Source organism: Diceros bicornis, chromosome 2, assembly GCF_020826845.1.
Source record: "Diceros bicornis minor isolate mBicDic1 chromosome 2, mDicBic1.mat.cur, whole genome shotgun sequence".
Lineage (NCBI taxonomy): Eukaryota > Metazoa > Chordata > Mammalia > Perissodactyla > Rhinocerotidae > Diceros > Diceros bicornis.
The window spans coordinates 11,485,986-11,510,710 of record NC_080741.1 but is presented as its reverse complement, the minus strand read 5'-3'; the positions used below and the strand labels follow the sequence as shown (position 1 = coordinate 11,510,710).

Sequence of the window (24,725 nt, the reverse complement as noted above, 5' to 3'; positions counted from 1 at the left end):
TATCTAGTATGTGCCAGGCATGGTAAGATGTACTTTGCATCCATTAACTTAACATCATTATAACAATGTTATAATCATAAAAATGCTATGGTATATTTTGATTCCATTGTATAGTTGAGTAAACCGAGGCTCAAAGTAATAATTTGGTTATAAAACTAAATAATAGGAGAGCTGACATTTGAGCTCCAACTCTAACTCACGTTCACAGCATCATTTCAGAGAAAAAGCGTGCCATAAGTTTAATTAGAAAATATTCTAGTTTTGAGTATAGTTTTTCTGGTTGTTCTATTTGATATCTACATAATGCCATTTGTGTTAGTCACATTATCATATTTTGCCAGTAAAGGCTTGAATTTTTTTTAAAGACGTTTTTTTAGAGCAGTTTTAGGTTCACAACAAAATTGAGAGGAAGGTACAGAGATTTCCCATATACCCCATGCTCCCACACATGCATAGCCTCCCCCATTAGACTGGTATATTTGTTACAACTGATGAACCTACAATGACATATCATTATCACCCAAAGTCCATAGTTTACGTTGGGTTCACTCGTGGTGTTGTATATTTTATGGGTTTGGACAAACGTATAATGACATGTATCTACCATTATAGTATCATACAGGGTATTTTTAGTGCGCTAAAAATCTTCTGTGCTCTGCCTATTCATCCCTCCCTCTCCCCCTAACCCCTGGCAACCACTGATCTTTTTACTGTCTCTATAGTTTTGCCTTTTCCAGAAGCTTGAATTCTTTCTTTTATGTTGAGTTCTCTAGAATTTGCTCATCAGATGAATACCAGGCTGCTTATTAATGTTTCGGGGATACAAGTGTTATATACGGTGGCTCATAATTCTTGGAACATACAGGAGATAAAACATGAAAGTGTTCAGCTAATATAAATAATGAAATAGCATCCAATAACAGGAGATGCATGTAGAAGATTCTGAGGAAATATAATATCAAGCATTGAGTTCCATCTCAAGGAGACAGGTGGTAACATAACTAGCAGACTTTGACTGAGACCTAGGGGAATTCTGGTAGTGAGAGAGGAAAGGGCATCCTAAGTGGAAGGAACAACAAGAATATATAACCTAATATAGGAATTATCTGTTTGTGGGAAAGGGAAAGTAAAGAGACCAATCTGACTGGAAATAGACCATTTTACCAAACAGTTGGACATATCAGAATTAGGTAGGGTTAGATTACAGAAGGCTTAAATATTAGGTTGAGTTGAGGTTGAATTCCACTAGTACTAAACAGGGAGCCTTATACATTCTAGAATATTCAAATAACACTATTTTAGGGCTGAAAAAGACCTCTGAGGTCATCTAAGTCCAATGCCTTAATTTTATACATGAGGCCACTGAGGCCCAGGGAACTTAGATTTGCTCAATTTGAGTCACAAAACCTGATTTCCCGATTCTGAGTCCAATACCAGATTTACTACACCACACTGCCTCAGGGCATAAACTGAGTTCAAACCCAGGAGCTCTTATTAATTAGATACTTTGCCCAATTATGCCATAGGGCCAACACAGGTAAAAGGATCTTTAGGAAAGATTAATCAGGCACGACTATGTAAGAAGAACTAGGAAAGAAAGAGATAAGAAACAAGAAGCACAGACAGGAGGTTAATCTAGGCCTGGGATGACAATCTAAGGTCCAGTTGTGGGGACTGAGAAGGAGTAAACAGATTTGAGGTCTCACTGCAAAAAAATATTAGAGAGAAAGAGCAAACATTTTTGACTCCATGCTTTTCAGATTATATGCCTGGGGAAATGGTAGTGTTAGAAACGAGGATAAGAGAAGAGGCCGTAGGTGAGGTCAACTCCAAGACATCTTACGGGCTGAGGTGACAGTCAGGCATCTGTCTATACTTGTCTTCTAGAAAGTTAGAGAAACTGGGTTAGTTAGATCTTGTTTGAGAGGTTGGAATTGGAGATGGAGACAGAGTGGTAATTAGCAGAGAGCTAAGAGCCCAAGTCACCAGTCAAGCAATAAGGCAAAAGGGAAAAGAAAACTATCGTTGAGTTTTGGGGAACAGTTCCCAGGGAAAGATTGGAAGAACAGAGGTTAATAAAGAAGTTGAACAAACAGGGAAAAGCAAGAGGGGACTCAGGGCAATGTTCCCTTTTAGAGCAAAAGTGCTTGAAAGAACCGCCCATGTTTGCTGCCTCCAATTTCTCTTCTCCCCTTCTCTCCTAAACCCACTCTAATCAATATTTCATTCCTATCACTCTACTGAAACTGCTCTTGTCAGTGTTCCTAGTGACCTTCATGTGCTAAACTCTATGGTCAATTCTGTTTTCATCTTAACTGATCCATCAGCAGCATTTGACAAAGTTGAAAACTCATGCATTCTTCACTTGGCATCTAGACACTACCCTTTCCTTGTTCTCTTCCTGTCTCATTGTTCTTCCTTCTCGGTCTTCTTTGTCAGTTTCACCTACTCTCTCTGACTCTTTAAAGAAGGAATTCTCTACGGCTAAGTGATTTGACTTCTTCTCTATCTACATTCACTTCCTTAGATACAGAAAAATTGATATAGATATACAGATATACACACATGCACATGTGTGCACACACACATAAGTGTGATGACTCCCACATTCTCTCTCCAGCTTGGACATCCTCCATAACTTTAGACTCAATGTCTAACTCTACATCTCCACTCCAATACTCAAATGTCCAACTCTATATCTCCACTTAAATGTTTAACATACATCTCAAACTTACCATGCCCAAAACTGAACTCCCGATCTTCCTCTACAAAGCTACTCGACCTATAATATTCCCCAACTCAGTTAATAGCCATTCTATCCTTTTAGTTACTCAGATCTTAAAAGTCACATCCTTTAATCCATTCTTTCTCTTTTACCAACACATATCCAGTTCATCAGCTGGCAATCTCTTTCAAATACGTCTAGAATTTGACCACTTCTTACAGGCTCCTACTACTCTGGTCCAATCTAACTTGATTTCAGTAGTTTCCTAATTAATTTCTGTTTCCACCCTGGGTCTCCACATTCTATTCTCAAAATAGCAAGCAGAGTGATCCTATTAAAAGATAAGCCAGATCATGTCATTCTGCAGCTCAAAACCCTCCATTGATTTCCCATCTCATTGAATAAAAGCCAATGTCCTTATAATGGCCCAGAAGGTCCTGCATGGTATTGACTGTCACCTCTCTAATTACATTTCCTACAATTCACCCTATTGATTCAATCATAATGGTCTTCTTTCTCTTCCTTGAGTATGCCAGGGATGGTTTTCCCCAAGAGGGCCTTTGAATTTGAATACTCTTCCCTCAGATACCTATATCCCCTACTCCTCATTTCATTCAAATATTTGCTCAAATGTTACCTGATCATTCCATTTTATTTTTTTACTTTTTTTTGTGAGGAGGACCAGCCCTGAGCTAACATCCAATGCCAATCCTCCTCTTTTTTGCTGAGGAAGACTGGCCCTGGGCTAACATCCGTGCCTATCTTCCTCTATTTTATATGGGACGCCGCCACAGCATGGCTTAACAAGCGGTGCGACGGTGCATGCCCGGGATCCAAACTGGCGAACCCCGAGCCACCGCAGCGGAGCGCACGCACTTAACCGCTTGCGCCACCGGGCTGGCCCCGATCATTTCATTTTAAACTGTAAAACCTCCCCTTCCCTCCCCCGCAAATTCTCTATCCTCTTCCCTGCAATTTTTCTCTAACTTATATATTATCATCTAAGATACCATGTAATTTACTTATTTATTGTCCTTTCCTCCTTAGAATACTAATTGTATGAGGGCCAGGATTTTTGTTTTATAGCTATATTCTCATTGCGTAGAATAATGCCTGGCATATGGCAAGCACTCCATTAAATATGTGTTGAATGAATGAATAACAAAGCACTCCTGAAGAATGAGTGGTAAGCAGTACCTAATAAATTAGAGAGGAAAAGAGGATTTGAAAATCTGGATACAGATAACATTTAGGTAGAAAGAATTACGGATGATCCAAGGAACATTTATAACAGCATATTGGCAGAGGAGACCTGTGCATTTTGTCACTCTCACTTTTTATGTTTATTTTACCATCCGTCCCTTTGCTATTTTCCCCTTTCTAGCTCTGGTAATGCCACCATCACTAGAGGTCATTAGAATAAATGAGGCCCTCATGGTGCAGGCTACTGGTTTATAAACCTGAGAGAACATTCCTTCTTGAACTAAGCTGAGAAGGTTGGTCAGTAACTAGCAAAAAATGTAGTAGGAATTCAGTCCTTTAATTCTTCTTTTTTTATCTGAGTCCACCCTTTTAGCAGAATTTCTTTCCTCTTCTTAATCTCTAGCAAGGAATGTGAATTTGCTCATTCATATTCAAGAGAACCAACTGCCAGCATAAAGCTACATATTCAAGTGGAAATGAATAAGTTAATGAATGCCCTTAAGGCCTCTGTTGAATTTAAAATATAGTCACATGCGCTGCATAATGATGTTTCGGTCAATGAGAGACTGCATATACAACAGTGGTCCCATAAGATTAGTACCATATAGCCTAGGTGTGTAGTAGGCTGTACCATCTAGGTATGTATAAGTACACTATGATGTTCACACAACGACAAAAATGCCTAACAACACATTTCTCAGAATGTATTCCTGTTGTTAAGCGATGCGTGACTGTATGGTTATTATGATTTTGTAAAAAACTAAAAAAAAAAATCCGAAACTGATTTAAAACAAAAATTATCTATATTCTCACTCACTGGTCCAAAAACTTTTATATATGGCTGAAGAGAACTATGACAATTCATGATCAAAACTGTTATTTCTATTTTATGAGATTTCAGGAGAAAATTAATCACTGCATACCTTAAAGAGAAATAAAAAAATATATTTTTAGAAATTAAACATCCATCAAACAAAGTATACTAACCTTATCTTGTAGAATTGGCTGAAAGTGTTGAACTTTTCCAGATCCCTGTAAGGACTGCCAAATGTTGCAAAATTCATCATCATCTTTAGTAGATACCTGGCAAAAAACAAAAAAATTCTTAAGGAACTGAAACATGAAAAAATAAAGATTCTTGGGGCTGGCCCCATGGTGTAGTGGTTAAGTTTGGCACACTCCGCTTCGGCGGCCCAGGTTCGTGGGTTTGGATCCTGGGTGCAGACATATACCACTCATCAGCCACGCTGTAGCAGTGACCCACATACAAAATGGAGGAAGACTGGTACAGTTGTTAGCTCAGGGCTAATCTCCTCAAGTGAAAAAAAAAAAGAGGAAGATTGGCAACAGATGTTAGCTCATGGCGAATCTTCCTCAGCAAAAAAAAAAAAAAAAAAAAAAAAAAAAAGAAAAGAAAAAAGAGGGGCTGCCCCAGTGGTGTGGTGGTTAAGTTCGTGTGCTTTGCTCCAAAGGACTGGGATTTGCAGGTTTGGATCCCGGGTGTAGACACACGCACCACTCATCAAGCCATGCTGTGGTGGCGTCCCATATACAAAATAGAGGCAGATGGACACAGATATTAACCCAGGGCTAATCTTCCTCAGCAAGAAGAGGAAGATAGGCAGTAGATGTTACCTCAGGGCCGATCTTCCTCACAAAAAAAAAAAGAAAAAAGAAAGATTCTTTTAAAAAATCAAATAATTTAGGGGCTGGCCCGGTGGCGCAAGCGGTTAAGTGCGCGCGCTCCGCTGCGGCGGCCCGAGGTTCGCTGGTTCGGATCCCGGGCGCGCACCGACGCACTGCTTGGTAAGCCATGCTGTGGCGGCGTCCCATATAAAGTGGAGGAAGATAGGCACCGATGTTAGCCCAGGGCCGTCTTCCTCAGCAAAAAAAAGAGGAGGATTGGCGGATGTTAGCTCAGGGCTGATCTCCTCACAAAAAAAAAAAAAAAAAATCAAATAATTTATTCATTAAAGTTATTTAGTGGTAGACAGGATATTTAATTTTCATTATCTGAAATCTCAGTTCTTTTTTTCTGGAGCTCAGTATAATAATCATAAAAGCATTCCATTGGAGTGAAAACTGATTCATAAGTAATCGGTTTTGAATGGTTTTATTGAAAAGTATTTAAAGCATAACAAATGCTTTAAAAGATTATACTGAATCCATATCTCCACCAACAGACTTTTTTGTCTTCTAATGTACTGCTATATTAACTAACGTCTAACGATTTTATTTTTAAAATCTTCACCTTACACAAAAGTAATCTAATAGATTAAAAAATCAGCTATTACTTATGGGGCACTGACTTCATCCAGATTAAAACTCTGGAAAAATATGCATCAAAATTTAACATGGTTACCTATGAGATTTGAGAGCATTTTTGCTTTTGTTTCCTTTATTATTATCTACTTATCTGTGTTCTCTAATTAGTCTATAATAAACTCGTATTAACTGGGTTAACAAGTGTGGTTAAGATTTGGGGCCATGGAATTAAATAAAGTGTCTCATACAAAACAATTAAATTTTTTCCCCAGGAAGATGAAATAAATGAAATCACTCACGAGTTGCATGGCAGAAACTTGAAAATTGCTTATGATAAACATGAGATAGTCTTTTCCCTTTTACCTTTCAAAACAGTCATTTCACAGCACATAGCATAGAACATTTGGGTTATATAAGAAAACATTTCAATTTTTTTTAACAGACATTCCCAAGCTCATTATTTAAATAAATGAATTTCTTCTTTAATATAATTTTATAACAGAGGTAGAATGCTATCAATAGTATACTAGCTAAGTAAGCCTATTAGCTTAAAACAAATCTGAAACTGAGTCAAACCAAAACTTTTTAAAAAACTAAGTTGAATTAGGTTTCCATTTACAAAGTCTGCCTGTGATTTGTAAAGAGACGGAGAGAAATTAAAGACTAAGAGTCTTACTTGAGTAGGAATAAAAAGCGATTGAGGGGAATGGTTCAGGCCTCCCAAACGCCCAGATGAAATTGATGAATTTGAGCTATAGTGATTCACAGCTGGCTGTGGTTTCACAACAGCTGTCAACTTCTGATTTCCAGTTTCAGAGCGACTCCCATGAGAAAGGTTCACCAAGGCACTTGTCGGCAGCCGATAACCTCTACCAGGTGAGCACCTAAAAGCAAAAAGTTACATCGGGGTCAGAGGGAAATAATACTAAATCTGCTAGGGAGCAGAAGAATCAAATAATTTTTGGGTGGACAACCCATAATCCATAATCTGAATTAAGAAACATCACTTTTAAATTCAGTACAGGAACTTGAAATCATAGAAAGATCTCAATTTATAAGATGATATATTTCTGAAAAGTTTCCAAATAGACTATTCAGTGCTACTAAGTGGGGGAAAAAACTGTTCTAGAGGTGTAGTTGTATGTGTAGGGGTGTGTGTGTGTGTGTGTGTGTGTGTGTGAATGTCTGTTAGTTTGCCCTCAGAAGGCTTGCAACATAATAGCTAACTAAAAATTTATGAATTAAATGTCAAACTTCTTTAAACAACTGTTTTTTTTTTTAAATTTTTTTTCCCCCCAAAGCCCCAGTAGATAGTTGCATGTCACAGCTGCACATTCTCCAGCCGCTGCATGTGGGACTCGGCCCCAGCATGGCCGGAGAAGTGGTGCGTAGGTGCGTGCCCGGGATCCGAACCCGGGCCGCCAGCAGCGGAGCGCACGCACCCAACCGCCAAGCCACGGGGCCGGCCCTAAACAACTGTGGTTTGTACAGTCTGGGTTACGAAAGCCCAGGAGCTACCCAAGTGTGGAGCCATTCTTAGTGTGGCTCTACTCCACGCAACAGGGCAAAGGTTAGCTGTGATGACATTTGTCTCCGGATCAATTGTTGAGTCCAGCCTTTTTTTATCCTCATCTTCCCATCTTAAAATCCTGGACCTGGGAAGCCTTAAGAGACAAGTATTTGTGATTTCCTTCCTTCCTGGCCTTGATAAGGTTTAGATATTAAAATAAGCCTTCTCTCGTCAAAAGTTTTCAACTCTATCACCTATTTTTTCCTTTCTGAGAATATAATTATCTTATATTGCAAGATCATGGAGAAATAGAATTCTTTTATGAGAAATATTTGTAAGATTGCTAGAAAACATTTTTGTGAGAACTATACTTAAAGATTCTGCATTATAGAAATGAATATACTGCAGGCAGGTAATTTTTTCCCAGCTCTCTACTAGTCAAGAAATTCACTGCCTCTACCTAGAAGAGAAAAAAAAGACACTGAGAAAAAAGTTAATCATCTTAAAAATATTTTTTCAAAGTAACTGGGCTAAGGTTATTGGTAACCAAACACTTTCATGAAAAATAAAATGAGATATGAGATACAGACTCTGCTGTTGCATTTGAAGAGTGCAGACAGTATAGTTTTTGGGTAACAGGCACATTCAAATTGCAAAACAACAATACTAGCATTCTGAAGATGATCACTTGGTATAAGGACTGAAAATTGTGATTTTCTGCAAAGAGGCTAAGCGAGAAGAATCAATTTCTTATTTTAATTACCCACTAATCAAAATAGAGGAGAAAAAGAAACTAAGCTAAATTTAGTTGAGTTTTCGTACTGGTTTTCAGAAAAGAGAAAGGAAAATTGGAAAGGATTTCATTCAATCCTCACAATATCTTAGTGAAGTATTTACATCATAGATGAGGAAATTGCGAGTCAGAATGCTTTTAACTAACCTACCCAAGGTAAGACAAAGGTTAAGTGAGAGAGCTTACCCTTTCTAATATTCCATGGTGCCTCTTATTCTATTATGATCTTTCTTCCTGCTACTTTAAATTTTGTGCTCCCCCAAAACAGACTTGCATAAGTCTCACCCATGTTAAATTAAAAACAAACAATACAATCCTCTTTCTTTAAACTTCCTAATTTCCAGTTATCTTTTCTCCACTTTATAGTCAAACTTCTCAAAGGTCAGCTCAATTTCTTGCCTCCATTACTACACCTGCCATTCACTCCTCAAACCAACCCAATCTAGCTTGAGCACCCACAACTCTACTAAAACAAATTATAAAGACCTAATACGTCACTAAATTCAAAGAATGTCTCTATTCCTCAAGTTATTTAACCATTAAAAAAAACACAAATCTGATCATGTCACATCTCTGATTCTTATGGTTTCACAGTCCTTTAAGGATGAAGACCAGGAAGACACCAAAATCCTTAACATGTCCTGAAAGTTGGCTTACAAGTTCCTGCATAGCGTGGTCCTTGCTTTTCTCTCTTACTCTAATCTTACACAGTTGCTGAAGTTCAGACACACTTGCATTCTTTTAGTTCTTTGAATGAGTGAAAACGTCCTTTGTGGGCCGGCCCTGTGGCTTAGCGGTTAAGTGCGTGCGCTCTGCTGCTGGCGGCCTGGGTTCGGATCCCAGGCGTGCACCGATGCACCGCTTCTCTGGCCATGCTGAGGCTGCGTCCCACATGCAGCAACTAGAGGGATGTGCAGCTATGACATACAACTATCTACTGGGGCTTTGGGGGAAAATATAAATAAATAAATAAAATTATTAAAAAAAAAAAAAAAGAAAACGTCCTTTGTTGCATATGCTATTCCCTCTTCCTGACCACACGTCACTCTTCCTCCCTCTTCCCCCAGTTAATTATTATTCATTCTTCAAGTCCCATCTTAAATATCACTTCCTCAAGGAAGTCTTTCTGGAACTTGCAGGACAGGTCATACTCTTATAGAAACCTGAACTTCTCCTTCCCAGCACATGTCACACTTTAATTAAATAATTAATACTGTAATCAGTTACTTAACTATCTCCCCCACTAAAATGAAATTTCCACGAGAGTAGAAAGCACGTCTGTCTCATTCACTGTTACATCGCTAGTAGCAAGTATGATGTCTTGCACATAATAGGAACTCAAATGGTGGACAAATAAACAAGTAACGTAAAGTCAAATGGCCACATGGACATATTCATAAAGTATAATTATCATCTGGAAACACAAACCTTATTGTTAAGCCTCCAGGAAATTCTTCATCAAATAATACTTCAAATAGTACATCAGCTTCTCTATTAGCTGTTAAAAAAAAGAGAGGGAGAGATTAAAAACTCATATGATGAAAAATAAGCATATAAGTTTTTGGAGTGTAAGAAGCATGACAACTATCAAAAAATGGTGTAGGGGAATACAGACAGTAAAAGAAAAGTAAATAAGCTCACAGATTACCTTACTGGTGTTAACTTAAAGCAAAATAATATTTTAAATTAAATGCTGTGGGGATTAATTATACTTTTCTCACTGCTTTTCTATATGTTTGAAATTATTCATAACAAGAGAGTTAATAGAAGAGAGAACTTTGGAATTTGCAGTTTAAAGGGTCTTGCCATAAGACAGACAAAAGACAACGAAGATCTGAAAACACGGCAGTAATGAGAGAAATAGAACGGAAAGAACAGATATATCATTAGATAGAATTTTTTTTTTAAAGTTTATTAATTTTTTTTAAATTTTATTTATTTATTTATTTTTCCCCCCAAAGCCCCAGTAGATAGTTCTATGTCATAGCTGCACATCCTTCTAGTTGCTGTATGTGGGACGCGGCCTCAGCATGGCCGGACAAGCGGTGCATCGGTGCGCGCCCGGGATCCGAACCCAGGCCGCCAGCAGCAGAACGCGAGCACTCAACCGCTAAGCCACGGGGCCGGCCCATTAGACAGAATTGACAGGAGTTTGTGACCTGTGTAGATAAAAAGGATGGAGATGCTAAAGATGACTCCAAGGTTCTGGCTGAGATGACTTGGTAGATTATGGATGTCATAACTGAGACACGAGACACATGGGAAAGGCAGTGATGCAATACTCAGACAGAAGCAGAGAAGAATAAATTTGGTAGAGAGGGTGATGAGATACATCTGGAGACATTAAATTTACCAAAAACACCAAGGTAAAGTGAAATAATTAGCTATAATAAAGTTTTGAATTCTAAGTCCAAATTAATAATAAAGTTGATGACATGACTTCAGAATTGACTCTCTCTCTTACTCTCCATCCTCTTTCCATTCTATTGGTTCTGTTTCTCTGGAGAACCTTGACTAACACAGTATCTGATACTATGCTAGCCCCTGGTAGGGTCCGGGGATATCTCCCTCATCCCGAGGCTCTCACTGCCAGTTGAAATCAGGTTTGCAGAGCTTACCCATTCTCCACCATCCAGCTAGACCTTTCAACCTGACATTTTTACCTAAAATCTAAACCCAAGAAAGTGAGGCTCAATGAGAGGCAGGAGTTTCTCCTCTGAAGGCTTAAGGCCCACTTTCTAGGTTCTCATTCCCCGTCTCAGGGAGGGGCCACTTCCTCAAAAGATTATTGACAAGAGTACTGTTCACCTCCTTAGTGGAGATGACTATGGAGATGAGGTCTCAGCTGAGGGCAGTAATGACAAATATGCCCCTTTCTAGTCTGTGTCCATGGCAGACATGGTTAATCAACGACAGAGCTCTTTTCCACTCAGCCTTAGATGCACCTTTAAAATCCTTCTCAAGACAAAATTCCAAGTGGTCACTATTACTGCTAGGAGCTGTTAGAAGAAAGGAAACTTCGACGTCATTGGAGTCCTAAGGCCTTATCAGGACAAGCTAGAGTACAATCCAATAAGCTCAAAATATGAACAGCTCATGCACGAGGCTGAGCAGATAGCAGTAGGAAGCTTGCTTTATTACACCCATCTGAGCCTTACCATACTTAGCCCAGATCCTCCTTTCTCCATTTCCAGTAGGTAGAAATATATCCAAGAAATTCAAAAAAGATCAGGGAAAAAAATTCTCTTTTAGAGGTACATATGCAGGGAAGACTCCAACAGTAAAATGTGGAGAACCACTGCTCAAAGTTAGGTAAGAATCAGGGGAAAGAGTTCAAATCCCAGCTCTGCCACTTATCTGTGTAAACACAGGTGAGTCTCTTAACCTCTCAGGTTAAATTAAATAACACCTACCTCTCAGGTGGTTGTGAGGGTTAAATGCAAAATGTAAAAGTGCCTGGCACACTGCTGGCACTAAATAAGCAGCTCTCTTGGACTCATGGCCTGCCTGCTCTTCCTCCTTTCTGGACAGTGAGACCAAGGCTGAGCGCCTGGGACATGGAGGGACAACGCCGCCAGCACCCTGACCCCTGGGCACCTGATTTGCTGCTTCCTGCTGGGTTGACTTCTTTTGGAATCTATGCTGCAAAGCTGCTCACTCCAGGCATCCCTTTGAGGCACATTTAGATCTTTAGCTGCTTCTTCCCTTTTCTTTCCACTCTCTTTTTTTTTTTTTTTGGTAAAAAGTACATAACATAAAATTTACCATTTTAACCATTTTTAAGGGTACAGTCCAGTAGTGTTAACTACATGCACACCGTTAGGTAACAGATTGATAGGTCTGTTTTATATACATAATCTAATTGTATTCATAAAATTCAAACTAATATGCATATTTAATTTTCAAATCTTTTAACTGTAAATAAGCTCATATATCATGTTGGTTTATTTCTCAGCAGAAATCAAGAGATTACAATGACAATTAAGGTAAAGCTCTGAGCAAGATTAGATGAAAGCCTAATTAAGGAGAAGTGATGAAACTTTTCTCTTGGTTTCCTGAAAACATATGTATACCTGCCCAAGTCTCGTATAATTTCAACGTGCTACACAAGCTACCAAACTCTCAGCAGCACTTCCTCAGCTTCCCCCTTTCAAATCACTTCCCAGATGATTACACAAGACAGAAAAGGGAACACTTCTCTGAAAACTAAAACTGAAAAAAAAATTAACCAAAACGTAAAAAGATTTAGTTTTTTTCCTGACTTATAGCCACTCTCTGCTTAGATATCTAACACACAAATTTGTGTTTTACTTTACAACATAGATGCAGCTGAAGACACGTCAAGTATTGAGACATTACCCCCTTTAATTCCTATGACGGTGCCCCGAAGGCCAACTGGAACTGAAAAGTTCTCTCTCACATTAACAACACGGTCAAAGAGACGAAATTCTGCATCCCGATCAGGAACCACTCCATGTTGCTGTTCTAAAGGCTGAAGAGAAGAAAGCTTTAATTTTTATTATTAACTCTGGTTTAAAAAGTTTTGCTACTAATATATTGAAAAGATTTTGTTCCTTCTGTATTTCAAAATAAAAACAACAACTTTGGGGGCCGGGCAGGTGGTGCAGCGGTTAAGTGCACGCGCTCCACTGTGGTGGCCAGGGGTTCCCAGGTTCGGATCCCAGGTGCACACCGAAGCACAGCTTGCTAAGCCACGCTGTGGCAGCGTCCCATATAAAGTAGAGGAGGATGGGCACGGATGTTAGCCCAGGGCCAGTCTTCCTCAGCAAAAAGAGGAGGATTGGCATCGGATGTTAGCTCAGGGCTGCTCCTCCTCACAAAAAAAAAAACCCAAAAAAACAAAAAACAATAACTTTGAATTCTTTGATAGGAAACTTACTCTGTATAGCAAATGGGGCTTTACTGTCACTCGCACCTTCTTATTATTCTTTCTTTGCTGAGGAAAGAAAAATTTAAAAATATTTTAAAAATATTAAATTATAAAATTATTATTCAGTACTTGAACATGTCTGAATTTTAAAAAGCCAAATAAAATGATTAATTTTAAGAATAGTTGACATTCTTTAGATGCAGCAAGGAGGAATAAATGAATAAATTCTCACTTAAAAAGTTTTTAAATTTTTTTTGTTGAAGAATAAGACATATAGAAAAATGCAAAATTATAAGTATACAGTCTGATGAATTTTTATAGTATGAGAATGTCTATGTATAACCACACCCAGTTCAAGAAACAAAACATTACTAAGCACAACATAAGAATTCCCTCCCAGTTACTACCCTTCCCAAAAGTAACCTTACTACTAACACAAAAGATTAGATTTGTCTGTTTTGAACTTTATGTAAATGCTATCCTATTCAAATGCTTTTTTACCCAAAAAAGAACTGTATACAATGGTCAACAAAAATTTATATTAAAGGAAAAAAAGGTATAAAGTATTGACCTTTGTCAATACTGTGGGTTTTATGGCCAGTTATAAAAATTAAGGTGGCATTCATTTAACAAGTCCTTGCTTTTGGAATCTATCGTGAAATTTGCTTCGATGTTTGAATTTTTTGATTATCTAAAAAATGCTGGAAGAAGAGCTTTCTCCTATCTTTGCTGTTAATTCTGTGAACTCACACTTAAGCATCAGCTTCCTCCCATCTGTAAGATGGAAATAACATTACCCGTTCTACCTAACAAAAATGTGAGAATATATCTATCACAATCCATAACTACCATTCACATTAAATTTTTTCAAAAAGTGAATTCTCACCTAAGAAGAAAAATGGCAGCAGTTTACTTACATGGGAGCCACCTGTCTTTAGAACACTGCTGATGGAAATAAGTACAAAAGGGCATAAAACAGCCCCAAACTACAGAGGCCATAAATTATAGAGTTTATGATTTATACATTGTAAAATGCTCAAGCCTTTAAACAGTCTATTTTTTTTTATTATAGAGACATTTCATTTACTCTTTCAACAAATATTTACTGAGTTGCATTTATGTGCTATGTATTGATCTAGGTGCTGGGGATAAAACAGTGAACTGTTTTTTTTTATTCTAGTTGAGGGAGACATACAAGAAACAAAATAAGGAAAATATATAACATGTTTGAAGGTAAAAAGCACAGAGGGAAATAAAGCAGGTAAAGGGATTCAGCAGTGTGGGGAGAGACTGCAATTTTAAACAGGGTGAACAGTGAAGGCCTTACTGACCAAGTGTCTATGTTCCAGCCCAAAGCAGACTAGAAGGACTAAAAGAGTACAATTGGTGCCCACTGACAGTAGCAAGAAGAAGAAAGAATATGAGAAGAGATTTAAAGTAATTTTAAAAAGCAGACACAAGAACAGTGCCTGGAGAATTGCATATGAAAAAACAACCCATATGCTCTAATACATCCCTAGGCATTATTATATTATAGCATCCATTAAAGGATATGGCACTCAAACCTGATTCATTAGGCAAATTAACAAATCAGGGAATTTCACAATAGGCCCCAAACCACAGCTACCAAAAGAGAAGTTCTGGAGCCTGGTTACTCAAAATGTGATCACCTGGGAGCTTGTTAGAAATGCAGAATCTCAAGCCTCATCCTAGACCTACTCAATCAGAATCTGTATTTTAACAAGATCCCCTAGTGATTTGTTTGCACATTCAAGTTTGAGAAGTACTGTTCTAGGGGTAGAATCCAGAATGTGTGTTTTTTAAAAAGCTCCATCAGTAATTTTTTGTGTGTGTGTGTGAGGAAGATCAGCCCTGAGCTAACATCCATGCCAATCCTCCTCTTTTTGCTGAGGAAGACTGGCCCTGGGCTAACATCTGTGCCTGTCTTCCTCCACTTTATATGGGACGCGGCCTCAGCATGGCGTGACAAGCGGCGCGTCAGTGCGCACCCAGGATCCGAACCTGGGCCACCAGCAGCGGAGCACGCGCACTTAACTGCTACGCCACAGGGTCGGCCTGGCTCCATCAGTAATTTTGATAATTAACTGAGTTGGGGAACCACTTCCAATAAGAAAACTACTGATACTTTTAATGATGACCGTGCATTACAAAGAAAAGTTTAAATTATGTTCAAACTTTTGTGCTTATTTTTTAGTTTTTCTCCTTCTTTTATTACCCTAATAACATTATAACACTAAAAGGAAAAGAAAATCACTCGTAACTGCACTTCCTTGACACATTAACAGTCTTTTAAAAAATTCCTATCTTATCTATATGCACAGATTTAATAAATGCTGTAATCAAAATAATAGACTACAAGTTTGCATATGTATCTTCTGTTTATAAAGTAAGTGGAAATGTATAAAACATTTTAGAAAGCTCTGCATCCAAAGGGGTTAAAATAAAATTTGGGGGCTTAAAGTTGTAAACTTTTGTTAAGAGGAAAACTTATTTCAAAAACAATGCTAGACAAATAGATTTTACTTTACATTGAAAGATAATTAAAAAGAACCATAAGTTTTCTACCCTCAGCTGAATATCAGTGACCTTTCAAAAAAATCAAACTCTTGGCTCTGAGCCTTATATTTTTTCCTAAAGAGAAAGAGTCATCTAGTGGTGATTTTCCAGACAGTGTTCATAGCTCTTGAGTGTGTGATAAGAGAATTCAAATAATAATAATAATGGCTAAGCATTATTAGGCTTTAATAATAGGTAGGCATTATTAGAAGGAGTTTACATGTATTAACTCAGTTAATCTTCTTGGCCCTAAGAGGTAGGCACTATTTTATTCTCATTTTACCAATGAGGAAATGGAGGCATGGAAAGGTCAACTATTTTGCCTAAGGTTGACCTGACTTCAGAGCCCAGTTCTTTTTTTTTTTTTTTTAAAGATTTTATTTATTTACTTTCTTCCCCCCAAAGTAGATTGTTGTATGTCATAGCTGCACATCCTTCTAGTTGCTGTATGTGGGACGTGGCCTCAGCATGGCTGGAGAAGCAGTGTGTCGGTGCACGCCCGGGATCCGAACCCGGGCCGCCAGCAGCGGAGCGCGTGCACTTAACTGCTAAGCCACAGGGCCGGCCCCATAGAGCCCAGTTCTTAACTTACTCTGCTAGTAGTTCAGACAAGAGAGTGCTGTGTTAGTAAAGCAACTTCACTTTAATAAAAAGGCAAATGTGTGAAAAATAAAATTTAAAGTTAAAAAAAGGAATATAATCAATCCATTTTTCATGGCATCAAGACAGGGAACCAAATTAGATAAAACAGTTAAGCCTACAGAGAACCTTATTGCTTTTTAAAATCAAGACATAAAAAAATAGGATAGATGAAGTGGGATTTCAAAAATACTTAGTAACTGAATGAGTTTGTGAGTGGAAAAGTACATTTGAGAAGTGATTCTGTAAAAGTTAACTAAATAAAATTTTTATATTCTATAAAAAGATGAACTGTGTCTTTAAAGAACTTAGAATAGGAAGGAATAGGGAATTAACTGTATTCTCAATCACGAACTTTCTATTTTGACTAGATTCACAAAATATTAACTCTTAAAATTAGAAACACTACAAGGACATAAACTTTAAATGCTATGGCTTTTGTATCTTGAAGCGCACTTACATTTATTTAGATAAACTTACTAATGGACACTGGAAATGACTGGAATATTTTTTTAAATTATAGGATAATTTGACATAAATTAGAATCACTGACTATATGTTTTATTTGGTTGAAACACAAATGAATTATTTGTAGAATAACATATAGTGCATTTAATTTCAAATCTCATCAATAATCTTGGTTATTGAAAATTAGTACCTTGCATTTTTCAACTTCTTCTTCAATTTTCTCAACAATAGCTGCATCCAAAATTTGTAAATCACAAGAAGAACGAGAGAAAGTACTGACAGGATGTCCCTTTAGCCACGTAATAATTTCTTGAACTTTCTCAGCACTATATTAAAAATAATAATTTTTTCACATTGATTAAAACCTTCAGAGGGCTTATATAAAATGCCTGATATAAACTTTCTGAGGGCTATGAATTATAAAAGACCTTAAATGTATAATAATTAATCACTACACTTAATTGGGACTATTTATAAATCTAATATAAATATAGACATGTTATTTTTCAGTAATAAAAAAACAAAAATTAGTTTAAAAGTACTTTACTGATATAAATAAAAAATTATATTAAGATCTTAAAGCAAATACAAAACTCTCCCCCAAAAAGCAATATAAATTCTTGATAAACTAGCTGCTATAACTTTCACTAGAACCACTAAGTTGAACTATGAGGCAATAAATACAACAAATTTTGCTTACCCATTCTCATCTTCTCCAGGCCAAATGTCATCTTCATAGAACACATCCTCTTGGTTATTTTTGGCTATATAAATAAATAATTCTGGAGCTCTAGCCAAACAAACAAACAAAAATATTGCTTTAAAAAAATATACATGGCTAACTTCACATAAACTTCCTATCAAATAATTATGGATCCTAAGGGGACATATAAAATATATGAGGACTGATTATTATATACAGAGTATTAGTAAGGGATAGAGACTAAAAGGTTTGAAGGTATTCATAGGCCCTCCAAAAACTCTATAGTTGAGGGAGAAACGACTCAATTAATAAACTATAATGAACTTCCATTACTTATAAACTTCAATTACTGACTCTGTCCCTCTGAGATCATAATGACAGGTGATAAATGAACAAAAATAATATCTACAAGTTCATTTTCTAATTTTCACAACAAAGCTGGTGCACTCCACAACAGAGCAAGTTAAAATACATTAAAAGTTTCTTTTGATATTCCTCAAAACTCCATTGTTTCCTGAATAGTGCAGGACTTTATCAAATACACATAGCAGACTAAACACATGCTTATTTTTGTTCCCTTCCCAACCCACTAAAAGAACAGTAAAGTATACAAAAGGGCATAGACCTAGAAAGACAGGTCAAGAGAGAAGCAGAGAATCTCATAGCATATGAGCTGTTAACAAAATTTTAGAAACTGGAAACCAGATGGATAAGGGTTAACTAATTTGACAAAGAGGAATAAGCTGCACCTTGAGCCACCGCTGTGAGGCGTCAACAAGAAGCAAGCTGATTTGAACTGTAGAAGTCTGCAAAAGCTCAGGAATTATGGGCTCCAGGAACATTTTTTTTTTTTGGTGAGGGTGATTGGCCATGAGCTAACATCTGTTGCCAATCTTCCTCTTTTTGCTGAGGAAGATTGGCCCTGAGCTAACATCTGCACCCACCTTCCTCTGTTTTATATATGGGACGCCGCCACAGCATGGCTTTGATGAGGAGTGCCTAGGTCCGTACCCGGGATTTGAACCTGCGAACCCTGGGCCACTGAAGCAGAGCACGTGAACTTAACACCACTGGCCCAGCCCCTCCAGGTACATTTTAACACTGTAGTATTGGGTGAGGTTTAATAGGCTTTTAGTTGAAAATCTGTATAGCAAGCAGTTAGCCAGTCACGTGGTTACTCACTTTCTGCCCCAGCATAAAACCTGTAGTTTATCTTTTGGAGAGGTTGAACAGGGGCTGCTCTAGCCTTGGGTATACCAGACAAGGGGTGTTGGGTGGGTAAGTGGGATGTGAGGAGAGGATAGGTGCCATACTGAAGTCAGGGGATTAATGAAAGTGTAACCCCTATGCAATGTGTCACTAGGAAGCAGGCTAGCAAGTATAACATCTTTAGGACGCAGACTCTGAGATGGAGATACGCATGCAGGAAGTTTATTAGCGAGGGCTCGTAGAAGCAACACTTGTGGAAGGGAGGAAGAAAGGAAGGAAGCAGAATTGGGCACAGGGAGAAGCTGGGTTGTGATTTATTCTATTTTTTTTTTTTTTGTGAGGAAGATCAGCCCTGAGCTAACATCCATGCTAATCCTCCTCTTTTTTTGGTGAGGAAGACCAGCTCTGAGCTAACATCTATTGCCAATCCTCCTCCTTTTTTTTCCCCCAAAGACCCAGTAGATAGTTGTACGTCATAGTTGCACATCCTTCTAGTTGCTGTATGTGGGACGCGGCCTCAGCATGGCCGGAGAAGCGGTGCGTCGGTGCGTGCCCGGGATCCAAACCCGGGCCGCCAGTAGCAGAGCGTGCGCACTTAACCGTTAAGCCACGGGGCCGGCCCTGTGATTTATTCTTAATGAACTTCTTGGCCAGTCCCACAGAAATCTCAAACTAGACTTGTCCTGAACTGGGGCAATCAGTTTGGCTGGGCCTTTACACCTCCTTATTGATCATGTATTACATCGGTGGCTGTTGTGGGAAGGTGACATAACTTTAGGTGAGGTGGTTCTCTTCTGCCAGGTAATTCCTGAAGAGGGCTCACAGTTGAGGGCTGTCAAACAGCAGTATTCCTGCTCCCAAGGGAATAGGTCCTTCGGTCCTGAAGGGAGATCTGGGGGGTGTATCATAGTATCCACCACGTAACTAGACCCCTTTTCCCTGGTTAATTTCCAGAACACTGAAAGTCAGTTTTGTCCCCCACATCTGTCCTCCAAGGAAAAGGCTAGAGGATACCTCTCTGGAAATACTGGCCAGCCAAAGAGAAAAGATATACATACACATAGTGATATCTGAAGGTCCTGCGCAGAAATAGCCAAGTCGCCTCCACTAGCTCCACCAAAGCACACTAAACTTCCAATCAGCTTTTTGGAGCCTCACTCTTAAATATAATTGGACACCAAAGAACCACCAGACAAGTAAAAAAAATATTTAACATGAAAGGAAAGATCAAATCAAACAGAAAAAAAAGCAATTTGGAGAAAATAAAAAATACCAAGAACAGAAGAAGAAAATCTAGAATTACTACATTCAGAGAAATAAAAGATATTCATTCATTATAAAACAAGATGCTATAAAAAAGGAATGCCAGAGAATAAGGACACACTTTAGAAATTAAAAATAATTAAATCAAATGGAAATTTTAAAAATGTTAGAAAATAAGAGTGGAAGAAATCTACCACGGAGTAGAAGTATAAAAATACAGAAAACAAATGAGAAGAGATAAGAAAATTAAGGGGATTAATCCAGAAGGTCTAACATCTAACAAATAGGAGTCCCAGAAAAAAGACAACAGAAAAAATGGTGAGGAGGAAATTACGAAAAAATAATAAAAGAAAAGTTTCTCAGAATGGAAGGGTATCAATTTCTAGTCTGAAAGAGCTGAACAGCAAAAGGAAAGAAAAAAGATCCATACTAAGACACACATCACCACATTATTAAAAAGCACTGGTAATGGGAAGATTCTAAAAAGATTTCAGAAAATGAAAATAGATCACACACAAAGATTCAGAATCGGAATGGCACAGGACTTTTTAACAGTAGATTTAAATCAAATTTAAATACAGATCTAATCAAAACTCATGATAACACTATAGCGAGAGGGAAACGTACGTGTGTAGAGGGAGGTGAGAGAATAGGGAGTGTGGGCGGGAGAGGAGAGCTCAAGTTCCACTTTCAGGCCAGGAAATCAATGTATATGAAAAGTAGAAAAATCAAGAAAAAGTAGTCTAAATACAACATTTTAAAGAAATACGGAAGTGAACAAAAGAAAGAATCTAAATTTTCCCATGGTAATATGGGATTGAATTGTGGTCCCCCCACAAAAAAGATATATTGAAGTCCCTAACTGCTAGTACCTCATAATGTGACGTTATTTGGAAATAGGGTTTTTATAGAGGCAATCAAATTAAAAGGAGGTCATTAGGATGGACCCTAATCTAATATGATTGGTTTTCCTTATAAAAAGGGGAAATTTGGACACAGAGACAAACGGAGGAAAGACGATGTGAAGACGCATAGGGAGAACACCATGTGATGATGAAGGATGTGCAAGACACCAAGGAACAAATACATAACGCTACAAAAATATAGGAGAGAGGTATGGAACAGTTCCTTCCCTAGCACCTTCAGAGGAAGCACGGCCCTGCCAACACCTTGATTTTGGACTTCTGGTCTTCAGAACTGTGAGCAATAAATTTCTGTTGTTTTAAACCACCTAGTTTGTGGTACTTTGATACGGCAGCCCTAGCAAACTAATACAGGGATCCTCAAATATGAGAAGATTAGAAACCAGTGGACCAACGGAAAGAACACTCAATTGTGAATCAGAAGTAAAGATCCTTCCTACAAATCTTTGTTATTGAGTAACTAAGTTAACCTTGGTACTCAGTTTTCTCGTTTTTATAATGAGTTGAGACTTGTTGATTTCTTAGACCATTTCAGTAATAAAATTCAGTAATGCTAAGATAGTAATCTACTGTCCGGCTGGCGTTTTATGATTCAGGAAAATCCATTATGCCAAGAGCTGTATTGTTTATCCATACCAATCCTCTTACTACTGACACAGACATGCAGAGTAGTGAATAATTTATGATAGCAAGTTAAGGAAAATTTTAACTAAACGGAGGCCAATTCTCATCATATCTTTTCATTTTAAATAATATAAGTTCAGTATTTTTCTACTCAACTTTAGCTAATGGCTACAACGCTCTGTGACACAAAATTAAGTTTATTATGTACCACATGTCACATTTTACTAAAGAAACATCTTTCCTCTAAAACAGGTTTCAGCAAGGGAAAATAGTTACTATGTTCCTACATTTTTGGATGCCTGGTAGGATCCTGTTAGACACTTACCTCTCTAAGTACTCTGCAAGAAGTTGTTCCGCTGCAGATGAATACATCCATTCACTTCCAACTTTCTTAGTATATCCAGGTACCTCCTCGTTTTTTTTGTTGAATTTGAGATTCAAACCCACATTTGCTTTATGGTCTCCATGAGGGCTGAATTTAAACCACACACACACACACGAGTTTTAAATTTTTGTTCAAAGAATAAAAAGTTTTGCTTTCAATTCTTAGAAAAGTTCAGTTTTGACTGTTGTTCTATATTTTAATTATTATAGCTATTTCCAAAGTAGCAGTAATTGAAAAACTAGAGGAAAGGCTTTAAAACCCAAGTTAACAAAGCATATACATAGATTATGTAATTAGAGAGGAGAATGAAATAAGAAAATGCAGGGAAATATATTATTGAGATTCACACACACTTTCTGATACCTTTTTTCAAGGTTCAACTTGTTGGCTGCTAAAAATAAGAACTGTCTTTCCAACCACCTAAAACATGTGCCATCTAGATGCAAGATCACCATCAGAGGAATTTATGCATAATTTTTAAAGAAAATTCAGAGCAATTAATAAGAGAAAATAAATATTGAAATAGTAACTATTTTATCTTTATCATTTAATTTTTTCTGTCACTTTAAGTAAATTTCTCTAACACAAACTTACTTTCTCCTAGATCCTCTTCCAATAAAAATACTTCCTGTAAACCTTGAAACAAGGTATCCACTCACTCCAAGGCGACTGGCCAACACATATCCTGGGTTGTACTTTATAGAATATTTCTTTAAATATAAAAACAGAAACGTCAATTATGGAAACAGAGCATTCAATGCTATTTCTTTACCTTTAAAATCTGGAGATAATCAAGACATCACTAACCATTGGATTGTGGCAACATAAGGATTCTCAAAAGTAAGGGATCCATTTCCCCCTTTTTTTTTGAAAGGATCTGTAGGCAGAATTTTTCTGCTCCTCTCTCTCCTTTAAGGACAGAATTCCCAAGGATCGATGAAAGAGGGAGGAAATATACAGTTTGTGAAACTGTCTCAAGAAATAAACTCTACTGTAAGTACTAAATGGCAAGCTCTGCAGGCAAGAACTATTTTTTTAATAAAATAATTTTCATATTCCAAGTAGGGCCTGGTAAAGTACCTGGGACAAAATGAGCCTTGATAATTACTACATTGAATTAAAATATGAGTATGTCATCCAAACAGGTGCTACTGAGCAAAATTGAAAGTGTCCTTCACATATGGATATAAGTGATGTTTGTTTCCCCTAATATTTACTATCATATGAAAGTAATAAGTATGTATAGGCTCATAATTAATACAGTCAATGAAATGTAACCTTAATTTGTATACTTAAGGAAAGAAACTATGAAGACTGTCAAATTAAAAAAAACATATATCAGATCATGTAATTTTTAACCAGAAAGCAAATGACACACAAATCCAGTACCAACTAGGGTAAGCTACCATATAATCCTAACATAATGTACATAATAATTCACATATACTCATTTTATATGAATTTTATATCTATATACTATATGAATATTTATATGAATTATATGAATATTTTATATGAATATAAAGATATCACCAACAAAAACAAAATTTCCAGAGATTGGTAAGGTATTAATTCAGCCACCATTTTATTTTTAATGATCATATCTACAATGATCCCCAAATGGATAAATTGTTTTAGTGGGCTGGAATATAAAGTCACTACTAAAATATATTAATATGCTAGTAAAGAATGAAACAGTTTTTTCATCAAGAACATTATCAGATTTAGAAATAATGCAGACAAATCAAGTATGCTTTCCAGAATAGATAGAAAGAATTAAGGTAGTACCACTTTTCTAATAAGCATTTGGAAAAATGTGTTGGGGCACATTCAGTTACAATAACTGGCACGGGTACTAGCATTTAGTGTCCAGGGGCCAAGGATGCCAAGTGTCCTGTCATATACAAGACAGTCTTATTTAACACATAACTGTCTTGCCCCAAATACCAACAGTACTCCTTTTGAGAAATACTGGGTTATGGTATAATTAAAAATTAATTAAAATCATCACAAATATCCTAGAAATGTAAAATAAAAAGCTGAGAATGTTGGGGTAGAGAAAGAAAGTACACTGGTGAAGGCATGCTGAGCAACACTGTGCACTAGGAAGGGGGCAGGCTCTTTCAGATCTAGAAAAAGCCAGGGATGAAGGAACCCAAGTTCTACCTCCACTGACTCCCAGGACAGAGCGCCAGCTTTGTTATCTAATGGGCCACTCTCCTGGTTTCCTAACTATGCTTTCTGAATTCTTTCTCCAAAAGAGACCTGATGGTAAGTTTTAGGGACTTCTCTGCCTTCCATAACGTTTCCTCATGGGTATGCTGATGCCTATTGCCTTAAATTCATTTCACAGGATATAAAGCTTTAGATTTTACCATTAGAGAAAATAAAAGTCTAAGGAGCAAAAGCTGGCTGATTGTGAGTTAATTTCAGTCAAGTTAATTATCCAATCAATCAGCAAGAACAAATGGGAGACATCAGGATCTTCCACCTATTTTAACAGGGAAAAATAAAAGGAGACCAGTGCACATCTTTGGAGAAAAAGGT

At 37.4% G+C, this 24,725-nt stretch overlaps 1 protein-coding gene across 4 annotated transcripts in view; it reads right to left on the bottom strand.

Annotated features, from left to right (window-relative positions):
- XRN1 (5'-3' exoribonuclease 1) overlaps positions 1-24,725 on the bottom strand; it is a 115,321-nt gene that overhangs the window by 24,127 nt on the left and 66,469 nt on the right. For all 4 annotated transcript variants that reach the window (XM_058551721.1, XM_058551730.1, XM_058551736.1 and 1 more), the window contains exons 24-32: positions 22,773-22,888; positions 22,119-22,265; positions 17,772-17,861; positions 17,262-17,397; positions 13,397-13,453; positions 12,856-12,988; positions 9,925-9,994; positions 6,870-7,077; positions 4,916-5,011 (exon numbers count right to left, since the gene is read on the bottom strand). In XM_058551721.1, the coding sequence (XP_058407704.1) occupies positions 4,916-5,011; positions 6,870-7,077; positions 9,925-9,994; positions 12,856-12,988; positions 13,397-13,453; positions 17,262-17,397; positions 17,772-17,861; positions 22,119-22,265; positions 22,773-22,888 (1,053 nt within the window). The remainder of the gene's footprint in view (positions 1-4,915; positions 5,012-6,869; positions 7,078-9,924; positions 9,995-12,855; positions 12,989-13,396; positions 13,454-17,261; positions 17,398-17,771; positions 17,862-22,118; positions 22,266-22,772; positions 22,889-24,725) is intronic.